Source organism: Rhinatrema bivittatum, chromosome 2 (genome assembly GCF_901001135.1).
Source record: "Rhinatrema bivittatum chromosome 2, aRhiBiv1.1, whole genome shotgun sequence".
NCBI lineage: Eukaryota > Metazoa > Chordata > Amphibia > Gymnophiona > Rhinatrematidae > Rhinatrema > Rhinatrema bivittatum.
In genome coordinates, this window is record NC_042616.1 from 480737920 (window position 1) to 480756466 (window position 18547).

At 43.4% G+C, this 18547-nt stretch overlaps 2 protein-coding genes across 2 annotated transcripts in view; both read left to right on the plus strand.

Moving 5' to 3' along the window:
* The window catches only part of LOC115085002 (serpin B10-like), a 41873-nt gene extending 33141 nt beyond the window's left edge, over positions 1 to 8732 (plus strand). Inside the window, 1 exon segment of the mRNA XM_029590507.1 lies at positions 7542 to 8732. Within this exon segment, the coding sequence (XP_029446367.1) occupies positions 7542 to 7946 (405 nt within the window). The 3' untranslated portion in view covers positions 7947 to 8732.
* Positions 8733 to 14337: 5605 nt separating this feature from the next.
* Positions 14338 to 18547, plus strand: part of LOC115085003 (serpin B6-like) — a 44291-nt gene continuing 40081 nt past the window's right edge. The window contains exon 1 of the mRNA XM_029590508.1: positions 14338 to 14505. The gene's annotated coding sequence lies outside the window, so the exon portion shown is untranslated. The remainder of the gene's footprint in view (positions 14506 to 18547) is intronic.

The following is an 18547-nucleotide window of genomic DNA, read 5'->3' on the forward strand; positions in this document are numbered from 1 at the left end:
AGAGATTAATTGCAACTGCCAGACAAAACAAATTGGCAATGGAAGCCCACGGGAGCTGAAATCTGATGCCACAATGTCACAGCAGCAGGGACACTACAGCATCGGATGAGGTTAGTCAGGCCTAGCACCACTAGGTGTGCAAACTGTGCAACTGCACAGGGCGGCACACCCGATGGGGCAGCGTCAAGAGTAGGGAGAGGCCCATATTGCCACTAGTGGACCCGTTCCCACCGGCAAAGGAAGAAGTGGAGGCCAGTGGTGCCACTGGTGAGATCGGGTCTACCGGCAGCAGAAGAAAAAGTCATGTCCAGGTGCTCCTTCTCTTTCCTGCCTGCGTGGCCCCAGAAGAAAAATGCTGCCAGAGCCATGCAGGCAGGAAGGAGGAGGAGGAGCATCAGCCGCAGGAAGGAAGGAGGAGTAGAGTTTGTGTCAGAGCCGCCACGAGATGGGATCCCACCTCACGGCAGCCCGAAAAGAGGAGGCCCGGCAACAAGGCTGTTGCAGATCCCACCTCACGGCAACCCAAGAAGAGGAGGCCCGGCAACAGAGCTGCCGCAGATCCTGTCTCGCAGCAACCCATGAAGTGTAGGCCCAGAGGTGAGAGAGAGAGGCTGAGGACCTGTAGAGTGTGTATATTTGTGTGTGTGTGTGTGTGTTGTGTGTGTGTATGTGTGTATGAGAGTGAGTTGAGACATTGAGTGTGTGTGTGTGTGAGAGAGAGTTGAGAGACTGTGTGAGGGAGTGAGAGCCTGTATGATCGGAGCGACAGCATGTGAGAGCCTTTGAGTGTGTGTGTGTGTGTTTGTGTGAGACAGCATGTGAGAGTGAGAGTCTGTGTGTGTGTGTGTGTGTGTGTGTGAGAGAGAGAGTGAGACAGTATTTGAAAGAGAGAGCATTTTAGAGATAGAGCTGTATGATGTGTGTGTGAAACTACATGTGAGTGTGAGAACCTGTTCATGTGTGTGTATATGTGAGAGGGAGAGAGAGAGAGACAGCATGTGACAATGAAAACCTGAGTGTGTATTTGAGGGAAGGAGGGAAGAAAGAAAGAAAGAAGACAGGTGGATAGAGAAGAAACAGAAAAGAAGAGACATTGAAAAGGAATTGGCAAAAGACCAAGAAAGGGAAGGTGGGAAAAAAGCCTGTTACCAACCGATTGGAAAACTAAGAACAGACAGCAAAGATAAAAAAAAAAAAAAAAAAAGTCATTTTTGAATTTTTGTGTTTGGCATGTTATCTTTGTAATGTACAAGAGTAGCATTTTCTCTATGCTGATCTCACAATGTACGAGATCAGCATGGAGGAAATGGAAGCCCCACAAATGTTTAATACCACGGGGCCTGCACAGAGGAGGCAGTAGAATGGGCTTCAGTGCAAGAAGCAGCGATCGGCGCCTCCCCAAATAGCCACGCGGCAGCAGTAAGAGTGGCAGCAGAGGAACGAGAGGGTTGCTAGCAAAAGAAAGAGAGGGGGTTTTCCTTCAGTGTATACATGTGTATGAATGGGAGTCTGCCTGGGGGGGTCTATGTGAGAATGGGTGCCTGGGTTGTGTGTGTGTGTGTGTGTGTGTGTGTGTGTGTGTGTGTGTGAGAGAGAGAGAGAGAGAGAGAGAGAAGGAGAATGGGAGCTGCAGGAAGATTCCAATCTACCAGCAGCTGAAATGAAGATGAGGGCCTGACGCTGCTGGTAGATCCCAACCAAAGAAGAGCTGGAGATGCCCAAGGGTTTGTCTGAGAGGGAGCGAGTGTGTGTGTATGAGCTTGTATGTGTGTGTTTATATAAGAAAGAGAGGAGAAAGTCTGTGTATCCCTCACCTACTAATCCAAGACAATCTCAGGGTGACTCGAAATCAAAGTTCCCAGACTTGGAGAGCGTGAATTTTTTAAAATCCTTTTTAGTTTTATTTTTCAGGTGTTAATATGTCTGCTGTTTTGAAATATTTTATTAGTGCTTGGGACATTTAAAAAAATTGTCTATGAGTTTTTAATTATTTGATCTTTTATTCATCAGCTTTTTTGAAATATTATTAGTGTGTTTTTAGTATTATGATTATGAATTTATTTTATTTCTTGATTTTATTGTTTGATGTTTGTGGCATGGTGATGGTTCTGATTTTTCATTGTTTACACCTGGGACCATTCTGCGCAAAAAAATTTAAAATTCTGCACACAAAAACTAAAAATTCTGCAAAATTCTGCAAACTTTATATTGGTCAAAATAACACAATTTACATGACAGTCTTTAAGTAATTACATTTTAAATTATTACAGAAAAAAGTTATTACTTAAAGTTGCAGAATTTTAAATATTTTGAGCAGAATTTCCTTAGAAATTCACTGTAAGAGTGTCCCTTCCACATACACACACCCTCACCCTCATACAGGTTCCCTCACTCTCTCGCACACAAACATCCCCTCAGGGCCTTCTCTCTTGCATACTCACCCACACAAGCTCCCTTTCTCTTTCACACATACATCCTCCCACAGGCTACCTATGTCTCTCTCTCACTCAGCCCTTCACACAGGCTCTGTCTCACACACATAGCCAATCCTTTCACACAGGCTAGCACGCTCATATACACACAATCCCTTTTTCATACACACGAGCTCCCAATCTCTCACACACAAACACACTCCTTCACAATCTCCTCATATAGGCTCCCTCTCTCTGAACCCCCCACTCAAGCATGCCTCCACTCCCCCTTTTACCAACCAAGCTGTCTCTCACCCTCCCCCACACCACCTCTCCTCATATAGGCTACCTCTCTGAAACCCATACTCAAGCATCCCCCCCACTCCCCCTCTTACCAACCAAGCTGTCTCTCACCCTCCCCCACACCCCCTCTCCTCTCTCACACATACATTCTCTCTCACCGGCATCCCCCTCCCCTCATATAGGCTCCCTCTCTCAGAAACCCACACTCAAGCATCCCCCCACCCACCCTCTCTTACCTCCCATACTCTCTCTCACACCCTCCTGCTCTATCTCACCTCCCCACCCTCCCTCTTACCAACCATGCTCTCTGTCACCCTCCCCTCTCTCACACACACATTCTCTCTCACCGGCATCCCACCATGCTCTCTCTCACACCCTCCTGCTCTCTCTCACCCTCCCCTCCCCTCTCTGACAAACATTCTCTCTCGCCTGCATGCCGTGGGACGTGCTCCGTTCGCAGTGAAGATAAAGGCCCGGCGAGCCATTCGCAGCGAAAAGGGAAGGCCCCATGTGCCACGAATGGCACACCAGACCTTCATCTTCGCCGCGAATGGAGTGCGTCCTGCAGCACACGGGGGCCTTCCCTTTTCGCCGTGAACAGCGTGCCAGGCCTTCATATTCACTGCGAACAGAGCGTGTGCCGCGGGACGCGCTCCATTTGCGGCATGCCGGGGTCTCCTCTGCTATGCTCAGAATTTGGCAATTCTGCGCAGCGGGAGAATTCTGCACAAATTCTGCATTCTGCAGTAGCACAGAATTCCCCCAGGAGTAAAATTGTTGCATTGCGTAGAGTGTTTGGCTTCTTGCGGTTTCCAGTTCAGTTTTTGTCTGCACATTTGTATTTCTACTTTATGGTTGCTCCATTCTGTAATTGGTGAAGGTCTGTTTATGTCTGCATGTGTGACTGAGGTGAGGCATTTTCCTATTAGGAAGTGTATTAGTGTTTTAAGGCTTTCAGAGGGTCAAGCCCACACCCAACACACATCACAATAGGCCTAATAGCATATGGGTTCCAAGTGTCTTTTTTTAAAGGGATTTCTGGTTGGCATCACAGCAGTGCATGTAAATATAATGTAAGTGATATTTTTACCTCAGAATACTGTACTTTGATATTTTTCATGTAAAATATAAATGCATAATTCTTAACTCTGTGTGTGGAATGGGGCAGGGGGCATTGTGCAAGGCCATAAGGTTTGCCTAGGGCACCTAATACCCTTGCACCAGCCATTGGTACCGGGGGGGGGGGGGGGGGGGGGGGGAGGAGCGGTCAGTTTTTAAAGTTTGTATCACTGAAGGGAGCTGGGCTTTTTTCTGGTGGGCTTGGGACAAAGAATGAATGAATGAATTAATGAATGGGGGGGGGGGGGAGCAGCACAGTAATTGTTTGCACAGGGCAGCGAAAATGCTAATACCAGCCCTGAGGTTGGTGCAAATCGTGTTGCTTAATGTGATTTGTGCTGACTTGTTTTAATATTACCGATATGCTTTTAATAGGTCAAAAAACTTCACCAAAGCAGCCAGAAATCCTATATTAAAAGGATACACAACAATGACCATAGGAAAACAAATATCAAACTAGTTTCTGAAACACTTATTAAAAGATTAGGTTGTTATCATTTATCAAAGTGCTACTGTGCTATCTAATCAAAGTGCTCTGCAGTGTTTAGTCTAATACACACAAAAACTTGTATTTCATTCTTATTTTCTATTAAGCATCAAAGTTTCTTGATGTGAAAGAATCCTGGCAGATATAACTCAACCTGACATCAACTAAACTTTAAGCATCCCATCTGTATCAAGGATCATATCAATTGTCTAGTGCTCCAATCTCCATCACCAACACAATAACCGAGCAGTAGCACTTCAAAACATGGGCAGTTATGTCTGAAATCCAATGACTAAGCCATCTGAAGGTAGGCAGCTCTTATTGTAGGCACACAATAATAAATACATGATGCTGATTTTCAGCAGAAGTATCTGTTCTCTTCCTAACTCCTACCTGAAATTCTTCTCTTTCCAGCTACCCACACCCAGTTTGGGTCACAAAGCTGTAATGGAGCTACCTTAGGTAGTCTTTCAAAACCAGTACTCTACTCCCATTACCCTATCATATAAAGCTGTTACTGCAGTTATGAATGTGTAAATACCCGAGACTTTCTTGTTGCTTTGCAGCTTAAGATTTGCCATGCTGGATCAGACCAAAGGTCCATCAAGTCCAGCATTCTGTTTCCAACAATGATCAATCCAGGGCACAAGAACCTAACAGGATTCCTAAGTTCAATAAATTCCATTCTGCTTATTCCAGGGTTAAGCAGTAGTCCACCTTAATAATGGTTTATGGACTTTTCTTCCAGGAATTTGTCCAAAACTTTTTTAAACCCAGCTCCATTAATAGCTTTCACCACATCTTCCAGCAATGAATTCCAGAGTTTAATTATGCATTGAGTAAAAAAAAATATTTTTTCCTATTTTTCTAGAAACTTCATTGCATTTCCTCTAGTCTTTGTACTTTTTGAATGCTTAAACAACCATTCAAATTTACCTGTTCCGTGCCATTCATTCTTTTATAGACCTCAATCATATCTCCACTCAGTTTCTCTTCTCCAAGCTGATGAGCCCTAACCTCTTTAGCCTCTTCTTGGAAGGGAATCATTTCATTGCATCTATCATGCTGGTCACCCATCCATATTAAAATAAAACAATCCAAAGTACAGTGAAAAGGGAGCTTGACTTCTAATGGTATTACAGGCATGAAAACCCTGTAGTGACATGAAAAGCCCAGTTCCCTATTGTACTACCAATTCAATCAACTCCATGTAGCATGCTAAAAAAATATTGGATCTTACAATATTTATATCACAATCAGGCCTAAAGATCTGGGCCAAGAAAGGGCACAAATGAGAACCCATCTGCAAATACCTTGGATTCAATCAGACTAGATTTACATCTGTTTCTGGTTCAATTCAGTTTATCCCGCTCTTCCCTCCTTCCACCCCCACCTCAATTCAGATAGGGCTCAAATGTTACCAAACCAATCTGCTTATCCTTAATTGTGGCACCGGTGTGTGAATCATGCAGGGAGAAATGGAAGAGTAAATAAATACCAATCAGCTTCTGTTATTCAGAGATGTTTTCACTAGTCAGCTGGTGCAGGCCGAGGAGTGCAGATAAAGCACCACGTGTGCCAACAGTTGGGTGGGTTTTTATTGATGCATTTTCTTCTTCCCAGTGTGTTGCTCATAGCGCTTGAGCTTATTTCAACATTGTCAGAAGATGCACAACAGCAATGCACTGCTTCCGAAGGAGTTTTGCCATAACCATAGAACAGAATAAACCAGGCTAAAAAGAGGATGACAGGTTAGAAAATGGAATCTCACACAAAGATCGAGTGTCTTCTCCAGAAATGCACATAAACTTGTGTTCCACAACACCTTACAACAAACTCATGGCCACTTTCTCCTCAGAAGTGCAGAGCTATGCTGTTTGTATGATTTATTTTCCAATTACATGCACTGTCTACATCAGCCTTAATTTTGCTAGCACCAAAATCAGTTGTGTAGGTATTATTTTCGTTATTTTGCAGTTCATTTCTACTATTTCTGTTTATATTTTTTTGGGTGATACTGGCAATTTCCTCCTGCTTTTTTGTGTTTTTAGCCAAATAAGAACAGACCACTGTTGGACTATGGCACTATCTTTCACTCACAACAACCCGGGGGAGGTGGGTTGCCCCTATTTTTAGATCCCCCTCCCAACTTATCCCAGCTATCACCGCAATAGTTTGTAGTTAGGGGCCATCCTTGCTCTCTCTGGAACCCAACTAATAATTCCAGCCACTAGGTGACACCACTGAGCGATGACTTAGCTCCCCTTCCCCTTCCTCCCTTCCCTCCTCCCAGGGACTTTGAATGGTGCATCTGCAGCATGCTTAACCCTGCCTGGATCAGACGGAAGAGTCTCAGCCCAGGAATCAAATCAGGTCCTCCTCATGGCAGTGTACAATGCTTGCCACCGAGCCATGAAGCCGGCCTGGATTTTTACTGTTTTAACAGATCAATATGCAAAAAATGTGTCTGGGTAACGTTTGGAGTTACCCAGACAAAACATGAGATTTGAATATTCCCCCTCTGCTCCCCGCCTAAATTTTGTGCAGGCAACCCATTACTTGCTTACACTTTACCTGGGATGTGGTTTCACTTTTAGCAATGTTGATAACTGTTCCAAAGTCATCCAGATAAGCTTTATCTGGATATATTCAGCAAACATTTATCCAGGCATGTTCAACTAAATAACCAATTTTATTTTATTTTTTTATTTATTTATAAACCTTTGATATTACACTTTTTGCCAAGACTGATCTCAAAGAGGGTTACAATCACTTTGAATATACTTGCAAGTACATTAGCAGTAGCATAGTTTGTAGTATTATGCACAATCATTGCCTAAATGTCCAGGCATAGTGGATGTTAATTTGTTACTGTACCACAGGTTTTGCTTTTTTCTGGAAAGTGAGATTGCATGGTTCAAGGTTAAGGGACAAGGGTACCTCATTCCAGATACTGGGTGCATAGCAGCTGAAAGCCCGCAGTCTTGTGTAGATCAATTTTGTGGAAGTCAAAGAGGGAAGGATAGAAGGTCCTTTTGGGAGGAAGGAGTTCTCTGGTGGGGAGTGTGTAAGGCAAGAAGAAAGGAGAGGTATGCTGGGGCCTGTTTATTAACACATTTAAAGACAAAGCAGAGAGCTTGGTCTGTCTTTACCTGGATAACATTTCCACTCCCCTGCTTATTCAATATGACCTCTGAATGTTTTGCCTTTTCTTGCTACAGCTCGAAAGAGAAGTGACCTATGGAAAATTAGCAGAGTGGACAAACTCAGACATGATGGAGAGATCGGAAGTAGAGGTGGAGCTGCCCAGGATCAAACTTGAAGAGAAATACGAGCTCAGAGAAACTCTGAGCATCATGGGCATGAGCGACATCTTCAGTCAGGAGAAGGCGGATCTGTCGGGAATGTCTAAGAGAAATGATCTGTTCTTGTCACAAGTGTACCACAAGGCCTTCATGGAAATTAATGAGGAGGGAACAGAGGCCGCAGCTGCCACTGGAGCTGTTGTGACAGTGCGTAGTTCCTTAACTAGTTTAAAGTTTGTGGCAGATCACCCTTTCCTCTTCATTATCCAGGACAAGAAAACCAACAACAATCTCTTCTTTGGCAGAGTCTGCTCCCCTTAAATTGGGAAACTTGCCCTAATCCAACAGGTCCCATGTATCATCAGAGCAGAACCACAAATTATAGTTTCAAGTTGAGGCATACGTTATGTGCATTATATTAAATCTCTTTGAAACTTAATTCCACTAGTCACTAAGGAGAAAAAAGCGGAACTTGCTGTTCACAGCCTGATAAAATATAATAAAACCACATGTTCTTGACAAAAATAAGAAAAGCCTCAACAAAACTTACAAGTTAATCAGAGCCAGTTACTGCTCAGTTATAGCAAAAGAACTATTCTATCACTCTTAAAAGACCAATGCTTCTTTCTGAGTCTAGGGTCTTTTTTTTCCTGGCAATTACACCATAAACAAAACCCATAAACTGTAATTTTCATAGGGAAATCTGTGGGTAAAACAATGTTTTGCATGCACAAATGGCTTTTTACAAAATTGCCCACCTGAAATGTAGGTAAACTTATACACAAATATCATGTTCACCCATAGGGTTCCCCAGACTGAGCAGAGGCAATCATAGCGGTAGACAATATTCCCTCTAATTTTTGAAAGGCTACATGCAGAAAAGTTTTCTTTTGTGCAACTTTTTATAAGCTGAATTCAAATTTGTGTGCTATGAGCCAGAATAATGCAAATAATATTCGGATTTCTTGTGCACTCTACGTTTTGCCGTGTGTGCTCATAGCTTAGAGGGAGCAGTGGGGGCAGTGTAAGGGAGGAGTTTGAAGTTGTTTCATCCAATTTTTTCTGGATTGTGTGCACAATAAATATTTCATGTGCAATGTAGTGTACCAATTTGTGTACAGTGTTCTTTGAAAAAACATTTTATTTCTCCTTTCTTGTGCATGAGGAGTCCATATTCAAAAGCATTTAGCAGGATAACTTAGAAGTCATACAGTTATATGAAGACTTGGGCACTTATCCGGCTGAATTCTAGCCAGCTAATAAGTTAGCTAATAAGTTAGCTGGCTAGAATTTAGCTGGATTAGTTAGGGGTGTTCTGGGGGCTTAACTGGAGGAGCTGAGTTAGTGAGCTAAGTTATCCAACTAACTCCAATATTCAAAGTTATTCGGCCAAGTCTCGTTGGACCACAGAGCTAACCTAAAGCTAGCAGGATAAAAAGTTAGCCAGCTATATTCAATAGTGCTGCTTGCTGTATTGAATATACCTTCAGAGTTTGTTGGATAAGTTTGCTATCCAGCCAGTGACTGAATATGGACCTGGCTATGTTTTCCTGTGTTCATGATTTGTAAGTATAATCTTGCAATATATATATTAACATCGCGACCACCGATGTTCGGAGCGGTGCTCTGTTCGCTACCGCAATCTGTAATCACAGATACAATACAGAACATACAAGGCAAACGCTTTTTATGTGGTAATAAAGGCCGCAGCTTTATTATATAGTTAATAATCTTGAGATGCAAAGTCCCTCATCATATCATGTCAGTAGCTAACCAGTAGTCCATGGTGCCACCCGCCTTGTCTCCAAGCAAGGCGGCCCCTTCCATCGGCCCCCCGCCGTGCTCATCCTAGCAAGGGGATCCCCACTCCGGCCTACCAAATTCGGCCATGATTCATGCACCTGCCTAAAGCTGCAACATATGTTGCTACATTTGTAGACTGTAATAATTAACAAAGAACTAAACAACATTGAAAGGTAACATTAACAGCCATTATCAATATTACAATATAAATAATCACTCTAGAAACTATATAACTGTCATTTGCTATTCGTATTATATGCATATAAACAATTAATATGGGGGTGGGTGGTTGGGGTTTCACCTGCCTTCGCCGATGCAGTAGAGGAGGACCGGAAGGCTCATCTGCATACTGCTCCAAGCATCCCCCAGGAGAGGAGTCCAGAGGTCACCGCAAGCGATCCAGGGATTTACTTCCACGCCCCAGCTTCCAGAGGCCCCGCACGGTTTGCAGTAGAGGAGGACCGGAAGCACACGCCTAACGGCGCGCGAATCTCAAATCCTTCCTTTGACTGAGTGAAGATTAATTTAACCGTGGTTTAAGAGGATTGGTAAGTATAGTTTTCAGAAATTTTTGGGCTTATAAAAGTTTGGTGAAAGGTGAAATTAAGGGATATATTCTTTAGAGTTCGTGTGTGCCTGAAGTAATAAGCAAGCCAGAGATAGTTAATTCTAGTGTCTGTCTTTCCCACCCATTCAACCCCTGATTTTTAGGCACAAGACACTTTCTCATTAAAAATCAATCAGGGTCTTATCTAAAACATAATATTGTACCAATACTTATTGAAAGTTTAATCATCCCCTTGTAGGACACTAGCCACCTGTAAATTTAAAGTACTCTCATTCCAACTCCCTTAGTATCGTAAACTTAACTAGGAACTCAATAATACTAAGATGAAGGCAGCAGTCCAGCAGCAAGAGGGGGCTTTCCAGTCTTTTGCATTGAGTGTCACATGTATGATTTTTACCTGCCGGTGAGAGATTGTATGCGTGCACTCGGTGTAAAGAGCTCCTAGCTCTCAGGGAACAAGTCCGATCTCTGGAGGCTAGAGTAGCAGACTTGGAGGAGCTGAGGGAGACAGAGAGGTACATTGACGAGACCTTCAGGGACATAGTAGCCAAGTCCCAAATCCATTCTGGCAGCCCCAGTGCTGCCTTGGATCAGAAAGGTCTCCCAGTAGGAGAACATCACCCTGGTGTAGCAGGAAGTGATCCTGTAGCAAGGACTTGCTCTCCAGGTGATGTATTGTCCTCTCGCACTGAGGACAAATCTCCCAGGGCTACTGCCCAGGAGGGAAGGGTTAGGCCGGCCATCATAGTTGGTGATTCGATTATTAGAAATGTAGATAGCAGGGTGGCTGGTGGACATGAGGACCGCCTGGTAACTTGCCTGCCTGGTGCGAAGGTGGCAGACCTCACGCGTCACCTAGATAGGATTATAGACAGTGCTGAGGAGGAGCCGGCTATCGTGGTTCATGTGGGCACCAACGACATAGGAAAATGTGGGAGAGAGGTTCTGGAAGCCAAATTTAGGATTTTAGGTAGGAAGCTGAAATCCAGAACCTCCAGGGTGGCATTCTCTGAAATGCTTCCTTTTTATTATTTCTACACTCCCTTAGATTTATGTAAATTATTTGTAAATATCTCCCCTCTTTTTGCAGTTCAACCCCCTTCTGTCCTCCCCGTTTTATTGTTTTATCCCTTAGCCTGCTTCCCACTTCACCCCTTCTCCTCCTCCTTCTTCCCTCCTTAAATCCCCCTTTCAGTCCAACAGGTTATTCTTCATGCCAATTAACCTCCCTGTATATAGTTTAATTGGAATTTTTTCACCGCTCTTAATTATTCTTACTCTGTTTTTTGATTATTCTTACTTGATTTTTTCTCAGTTTATATGTTCTTATCATTCACCAACCCAGTTATCCTGTCACTCAGTTAATCTATTTTAAAATCCTCCTGTAGTTATATTGTTCATTGTAAAGGCATCTGTCACTGTGGCAGCTGTCCTGGTTTCAAGTTGCAGGTTACATGTAAACCGATACAATGTGCAAATGGTTGTCGGTATATAAAAATACTAAATAAATAAATAAATAAATAAATAAATAAATAAATAAATAAATAGATAGATGATTCCTGTTCCACGTGCAGGTCCCCAGAGGCAGGCAGAGCTCCAGAGTTTCAATGCGTGGATGAGACGATGGTGCAGGGAAGAGGGATTCAGCTTTGTAACTGGGGAAACCTTTGGGGAAAGGGGAGACTTTTCCGAAAGGATGGGCTCCACCTTAACCAGAGTGGAACCAAGCTGCTGGCACTAACTTTCAAAAAGGAGATAGAGCAGCTTTTAAACTAGAACAAGGGGGAAAGCAGACAGCCACTCAGCAGTGCATGGTTCGGAGAAATGTATCCTTGAAGGATACTAATGAAAAAGGAGAGTTAGGGCATCCCAACAGAGAGGTTCCATTAAAAGCAAACATAGTTCATATGCCTATATGTAAAAAATCACCAAAGCTAATGATTTCTGAATTATCCCAAACAACTGAAAAGCAGGTTATTAAAACAAGCAAAAACCACACTTTGAAATGTCTGTATGCCAATGCCAGAAGTCTAAGAAGTAAGATGGGAGAGTTAGAGTGTATAGCGGCAAATGATGAGATTGACATGATTGGCATCACAGAGACTTGGTGGAAGGAGGATAACCAATGGGACAGTGCTATATCAGGGTACAAATTATATTGCAATGATAGGGAGGATCAACTTGGTGGGGGTGTGGCACTTTATGTCCGGGAGGGTATAGAGTCCAACAGGAAAAAGATCATACAAGAAAGTAAATGCTCAGTAGAATCTATATGGGTAGAAATCCCATGTGTGTTGGGTAAGAGTATAGTGATAGGATTATACTACCGTCCACCTGGACAAAATGGTCAGACAGTTGATGAAATGCTAAGAGAAATCAGGGAAGCAAACCAATTTGGAAGTGCAATAATAATGGGAGATTTCAATTACCGAAATCACGGGACCGTGTCGGGGGACGCCTTTAAGATGTGCGTTGTATAAGACAGTGGAGTTGCCATATTGAACCAATAAAATCTTTTACTTGACCGTATTGGAGTATTCTTCAGGATTGAACATTCTTTCTAAATTACCTTTCTGGATTAAAGGTTAGGGCTTGGATTATCTCTTGGTAATAAATGGGCAAGGACAAAATGTTCTCAGGCTATCCAACTGAACGTGGGTTACGAAGGTGATAAGATCTAGAAATGTGAGTTCCTTGTTGCTGGTCTTAATAATTGTTAAGTTATTTTATTGTGTTTTAATTATTTTTGTTTTTTTGTATTTTAATGTATGATGTAAGTTTTGGGGTTTTTTTTAAATTACTTTCATCACTTTGGATGAACTCTTCAAGAGCAGCATGGTGGTATAATAATATTTAAATAAATAAACCTGGGAATTGTCTTGGTCATTCCTGTACTAAGAAATTTTACCTTGTTATAACTATTTTGTAAATATTTTTTCCTCTCTCTTTTTTGTAACCACTATATTACTCTGGCAACGCAAGTAAAAACTCTCATGTCAATAAAGTAGTGTGGTTGCTACATTATTCCAGTTGAATACATGGAAATAAAGATTAAGAAAAAAAAAAGTGATAAACCTTTTTATTGGATTAACTTAATACATTTCATGATTAGCTTTTGTGAGCTGATACTCCCTTCCTCAAGTTTGAACAGAATGAGCAGAAACAGACATTTTGCCAGAAAATAATAAAAATGCATTCCACATTGTGATTGGAATGCATTTTCTAATTCACTTACATAATTTTCTGGTGAACGTCATCGTTTGCTCATTCTGTTCAGAGCCGGGGAAAGGGAGTGTCAGGTCTCAAATGGCAGCCAAGCAATTTATTGTTAGTGATATCTCTTCATTGCACTTTCTTTGTTAACTTTTGTTTCCAGAGATTCCAATAAAATTATCCGAATCTGTTCAGAAGCAAGGGGCTGTGCTCTGTAGCAGCTTTAGATTCAGGCGCTGTGCAAAAAGTTAGATCCTGAGCCAACATGGTCCAGCCAGGAGTTTTAAAGGATCCCCCCCTTCTTCTCGGGAGACACCTAGTTGGGGTACAGGAAAAACAAGTTTTGTTCCATGTACAGCAAACAGAAGCCTGCATCCTAATTTAAGTGGGGGTGCCGAGAGGGGATTTCTCTCTCCCTCCCTCCCCTGAGTGGTCTAGCTGGCTGCAGGGAAAGTAATTTTTAAAAAGTGCAGTTCCTCTTGCCTCACCCGGCCTCTGCCTTTGGGTCGATCCCACATCCTGTACAGAGGGGAATCATATTATCAGAGTTTAAAAGGAAGTGGTGCAGGGGAAGTGAGAGGGAGCAGATCTGGAGACGGCCTGAGTGACCTATGGGAGGGGGGGATGGCTGGGTGTGAACGCTCTCCTACACACATACAGTCACACAGATGTTCGTGAAGACACCCAATAGAAGCAGTGGGGTGGACAGACATTTACCTCATGTCTGTTCACCCTTTCCCGTCCTCTTTCATGGTCTTTTAACTGTGCTAGGAAATCTAGGCCGCACTGCTGCTTCCTTCTCTGGGCGAGCAGCTGAAACACTCTGTTTTCTCTGAGGGGCCAGAAGTGAGCCCGCCACCAGTGGCTCTGCTCTGTTTCTGCAGGGAGCTGGAACTGATTTACTATATCAGACTTATGCTAATCCAACCTCTGTTTGTGTCTGTGTTTCACTCTGCAGCATCTGCTTCAGTTTCACCCCTTCTCCTGTTCCTTCTGCAGTCTGTCTGAAGGGAAGGGGCTGGAGCAGAATAACCTTCCTGCTCAACCTCTTAAGGCTGAAAAGAAGTAGCAACACTGTGTTCCCCCCCCCCCCTCTCAAATTAAGCTCTGTATATTATACCAAAACCTTAAACCCGCATGCAAGTGAGGAGAGAGCTGGAGCTTCTGGCCCGGCCCCGCCTCGCTTCCTGCTTTACTCTGGTGTGTGTGTGTGTGTTTGTTTCTCATAGACGGCTGCAGATCTGCCCCGGACAAACAGATACGTCCTGCTCCAGCTGCTGCACGCACATCTTCCGGGTAAGTCCACACCCGCAGCTTGGCTCTTTGGAGGAGGGAGGGGGGAGGTGTGATCTGCTGTTCAGTGAAGGGCAGAACCGCTCTGGCTGGAATTCTACAGACTGAGGAGCTGCGGGCGGCTGCAGGCTCTCCCTGGTTTTCAAAAGGCCTCACCCCCTCTTCTGAACCTGTTACAAACCAACCGCTTGGACAAGAGAATCCTCAGTCCAAATGCTTTAAAGGGTTCTGTCCATTAAAATTCTGCAGAATTTTAATAAATAAAAAAAAATAATAAATAAATTTGTCAAAAGTAAAACAGACTCACTGTGCCAGTAATTTAATTAAAATGAGATTCATAAAAAGTTTTACTCAAATAAGGATTTTTAAACAAAATTGCCCCTGAAGTAAAAGTATGTCATAAGACCCAGCCCTTCACCCCTTCCTCCCCCTCCCCAGCTCTCTTCTCTCCCCTCCCTGCAGTGTTCCCAACTCCATCTTGAAGAGAATCACCAAATCCACTGTGAAAAGTCTCCAAATTGGGTAAAAAGTAGCTAAATCTGCAGCATGAATACTGGACATGGAAAAAAGGGATTTAAAAATGATTCAGCGTTCACTACCTTTAAATCCGTGGCCGGAGGGTAGATGTCCTCTTCTTTTCAGTTTGCAGTGTGGATGACAGAGATGACCAAGATCCACCAGCAAAGTAGCAGCTGTCAAAAAAAAAGATACAATAAGCAAACTTTAAAAAAATGAACACCAATAAACATAACAATAAACTAGATATAAATAAATATGTAAAAAGGGCAAACAAAAAAGGATCCCTACAAAAAAAAGAGGGGGGTGCAAGAGAAATTGGACTCAGATGACAACCAACACAGGCCCTGTCTTTTATGGTCTGGCTACTGATACGCAGACATAAGGGGAAATGCAGATGACTACTTCTGTGGCCAAGTCAGCACTGTCTGAATTTTCAAGAAGCCTTATCACCCAGTAAAAATGTTGCTAGCAGTAAATTGTTTACAGGTTATCATAAGGTTTGGGAATAACTGCACGGAGCGGCAGTTGCTACCCTTAAGAGACACGTGGCGATAACCAGCACGGCACAGCAGATACTACCATAAGAAGCTTGCTGGGCAGACTGGATGGGCCAATTGGTCCTTTTCTGTCATCATTACTATGTTACTATCCTAATCTCATTGGGTGGCCTGGTAGAAGGTAGCCAGCAGATTTGAGTTCACTGTACATGATAATGTAAACCAGGGGCTTAAGATACTATATTTGCTCTGTCCCTATTCACTTCCTTTTTGAAGTCCAAGGGGCCGATGCAATAAATTGTGCCCAGCCTAGCGCGTTTTGGACGTGCTAGACTAACTCCCAATGCAAGAAGAGGATCAGTGCAGCCAAAACACGCGTCCCAAAAAAGACATAGCTAATAGCACTCATCACATGTAAATGTCATGTAGATGAGGCTATTAGCTATTGCCCCAATGCAAAAAAATCGCCATATGCCCACGCACAGTGTCTGCTTTCATAACCCGCACACAGCCACATCTCCTGGGCGCCTGATGCCAAAGATGCACGAGGGGCACACAATTTATCACTGGCACGTCATTATTTGATTATTGCATCGGGTGCCCAGGAGAGATGGATGTGCATGCATTTTAAAAAACTGGCACCCAGCTTGGAAGCACGTTGTTACGCACGTGATATTGTATCGGTCCCTAAAATGCCAGAGAACAGTAGCAGATAATTACTTTGCAGTGCTTTTCTTGGCTTAGACAGAGAGATGCCAATGCAAATTATTTCCTTTGAAATCTACAGAAGTCATTCTCTCCTATATTAATGTTAAATGGCCCCCTGTCACAACAGCAATGGGGGAGGGGGGATGCTCTGACTGGAAGCCAGCGGTTTTATCTCATGGATTGCAGTGTCACTAAGTAGACCTGGCTGCAGTTGCTAGGATGATATGGATATTTCTCCAGAAGGAAAATTGTAATTTAAATGGACCTATGGCAGTTCTTGGAATCAGAACTTGGGGTGTGTAATTCCTACTTGGAGCCAATGAGGATCAAGGGATTGATTGCTAATGAGCTTTTTAAATTAGATATAGAAAATAATAGTTGCCTTTTGTTTAAAGGCAGGCAGGCAGAGGTAAGGAAAGACAGAAGGACATAGCAATAAGGTAAATTCTCTATTCCAGCCTCCTGGCTGCTACTACAAAGGAAATAGCAGTTGTTGGTAAATGGAAGCTTTCCTTGAAACCATATTGTGAAGAGCAGTAATTATATGGCAGTGGTTTGTTATTTTATAATGAGGGAAAGGAATGTGAGCTTTAAGTATTTCTTGACTTTTTGTTTATTTATTTATAGCTAGAAGAACGGTATTTAGAATAATAATTTTACACATTCAATATCAGGCTGACTTAGCTGCAGGGGCCATTCTGGAGATATGTCACGATTTTATATAGAATAGAAAGTGAATTTTATGTGTATTTGAAGCAAGTAGGTCCTGAATCTGAATTGGACCGCAAGCACCTGCAACGTGTTTGTCAAGCGCACAGTGGAACAGCTCATCTAAAGGGATAAAACGATATCACATGAGATTTGACTGAGAACTTAAGCTATTATTCTGGCCAGAATTTAGGTGAGAGTTTTGAAGTATTGTGCAAGTGAACTTAACTGAGATATAGAGTAAGGCTCGGGATTTTTCTTTTATAACTTACAACCAGATTTTCCTCATTTTCCAATGTTAATAAATGTTCTTTCTTTTTCTTTACTATTGTGGGGACCTCTTGGTCGCCCACTAGATTGCACTAGATGCTTGCCCTGTTAAGTGAGGAACTCCATTCCTGTGCAGTACCTTCCCTTGAGACTGCCTGCGAGAAGTAGCTCCTTAGTCCACTTCGGGAGGGGAGGCAAGTGGTTTAGTCTGTGTGGTCTTTTGAGTTGAGTTCTCAAGGAGTAAGGAGCTGTCCCTGGCTGAGTTAGGCCCCACTAACCTAAGTGGTTTCTTTCGGAGATTTCTTATCAGTGAACTCCCTACATGAGAGGATCTGCCTCACTTTTGGAAGAGAGACATTTTGAACCGTAGTATATTCAGAAGTTTTTTTGACTGGCTTGAAACTCAGGACCCTTTGGTGAGGGACAAGCCCCAAATCCAGAGGCCGGGGAATGAAGACCTGTTAGTCTCGTCCCCTCCCGTGGAGAGGCAGCAGTGTCAGCATTCACCTCAGAGGAGATTTTTAGACTTTTTGGTTTTAAGAGGGTTTTTTTTGACTCACCTCTCCTTACTGGGAAGCTGGGCTGTGATAGCCAGTTTCCTGTTCCTATTCAGATCTCTCCCCCAGAGAGGTCACATTCATCATAAGGTAGGGAAGAAGGAAAAGATCTTTGACACCCACACTGGATCTCTACCCTCGGGACACAAGATACAAGTTGGGAGAAGAAAGATCTGGACATTTGGAACAAAGGTAGGATTTTTCCATGATTTGTTTCTGCCCTAATGTAACATTTTCTGGTCACGGGGTCATTCCATGACCAGCAGCACTCGCCCCAAGATGCCAGCAGCCTTTGGCGTGGCATGGATGCCACCATCAGTGTCTTCAATGGTAGGAATGCCGCCAACGCCATCAGTCCTTGGGCCCTCCTAGGCACATGGGTAGCATCTTTTAAAGACCCCGTGGCAGGAAACAGAACTGCTGATGCACAACTATGATGTCTTGAGGCTAGGTATAAAGACCCCAGCCACGCTCCCTAACCTCTTTTCAGCAACAGGTCCCCTGCAGCCTTGCAGTGCATGTTGCTACCTTGGATTCCATTGTGCCCTGCTTTGTTCCTGCCTTGCCTCATCCAGCCTGCCCTACCTTGTCCAGTTCACCTTGCCTTATCCTGCCTCCAGTTTTGCCCTATCCCAGTCCCTCTCTTCCCTGCCTGGAATTGATGTCTGCTATGGACCTGGATTACTCTCTTGCTTGCTGCCTGCCTCTGACCTCTGCTACAGCCTTGACTACAGCCTGAATCTGCTGTCTGATCATTGCCTGCTCTGACCTCAGCCTGGCTCTGGA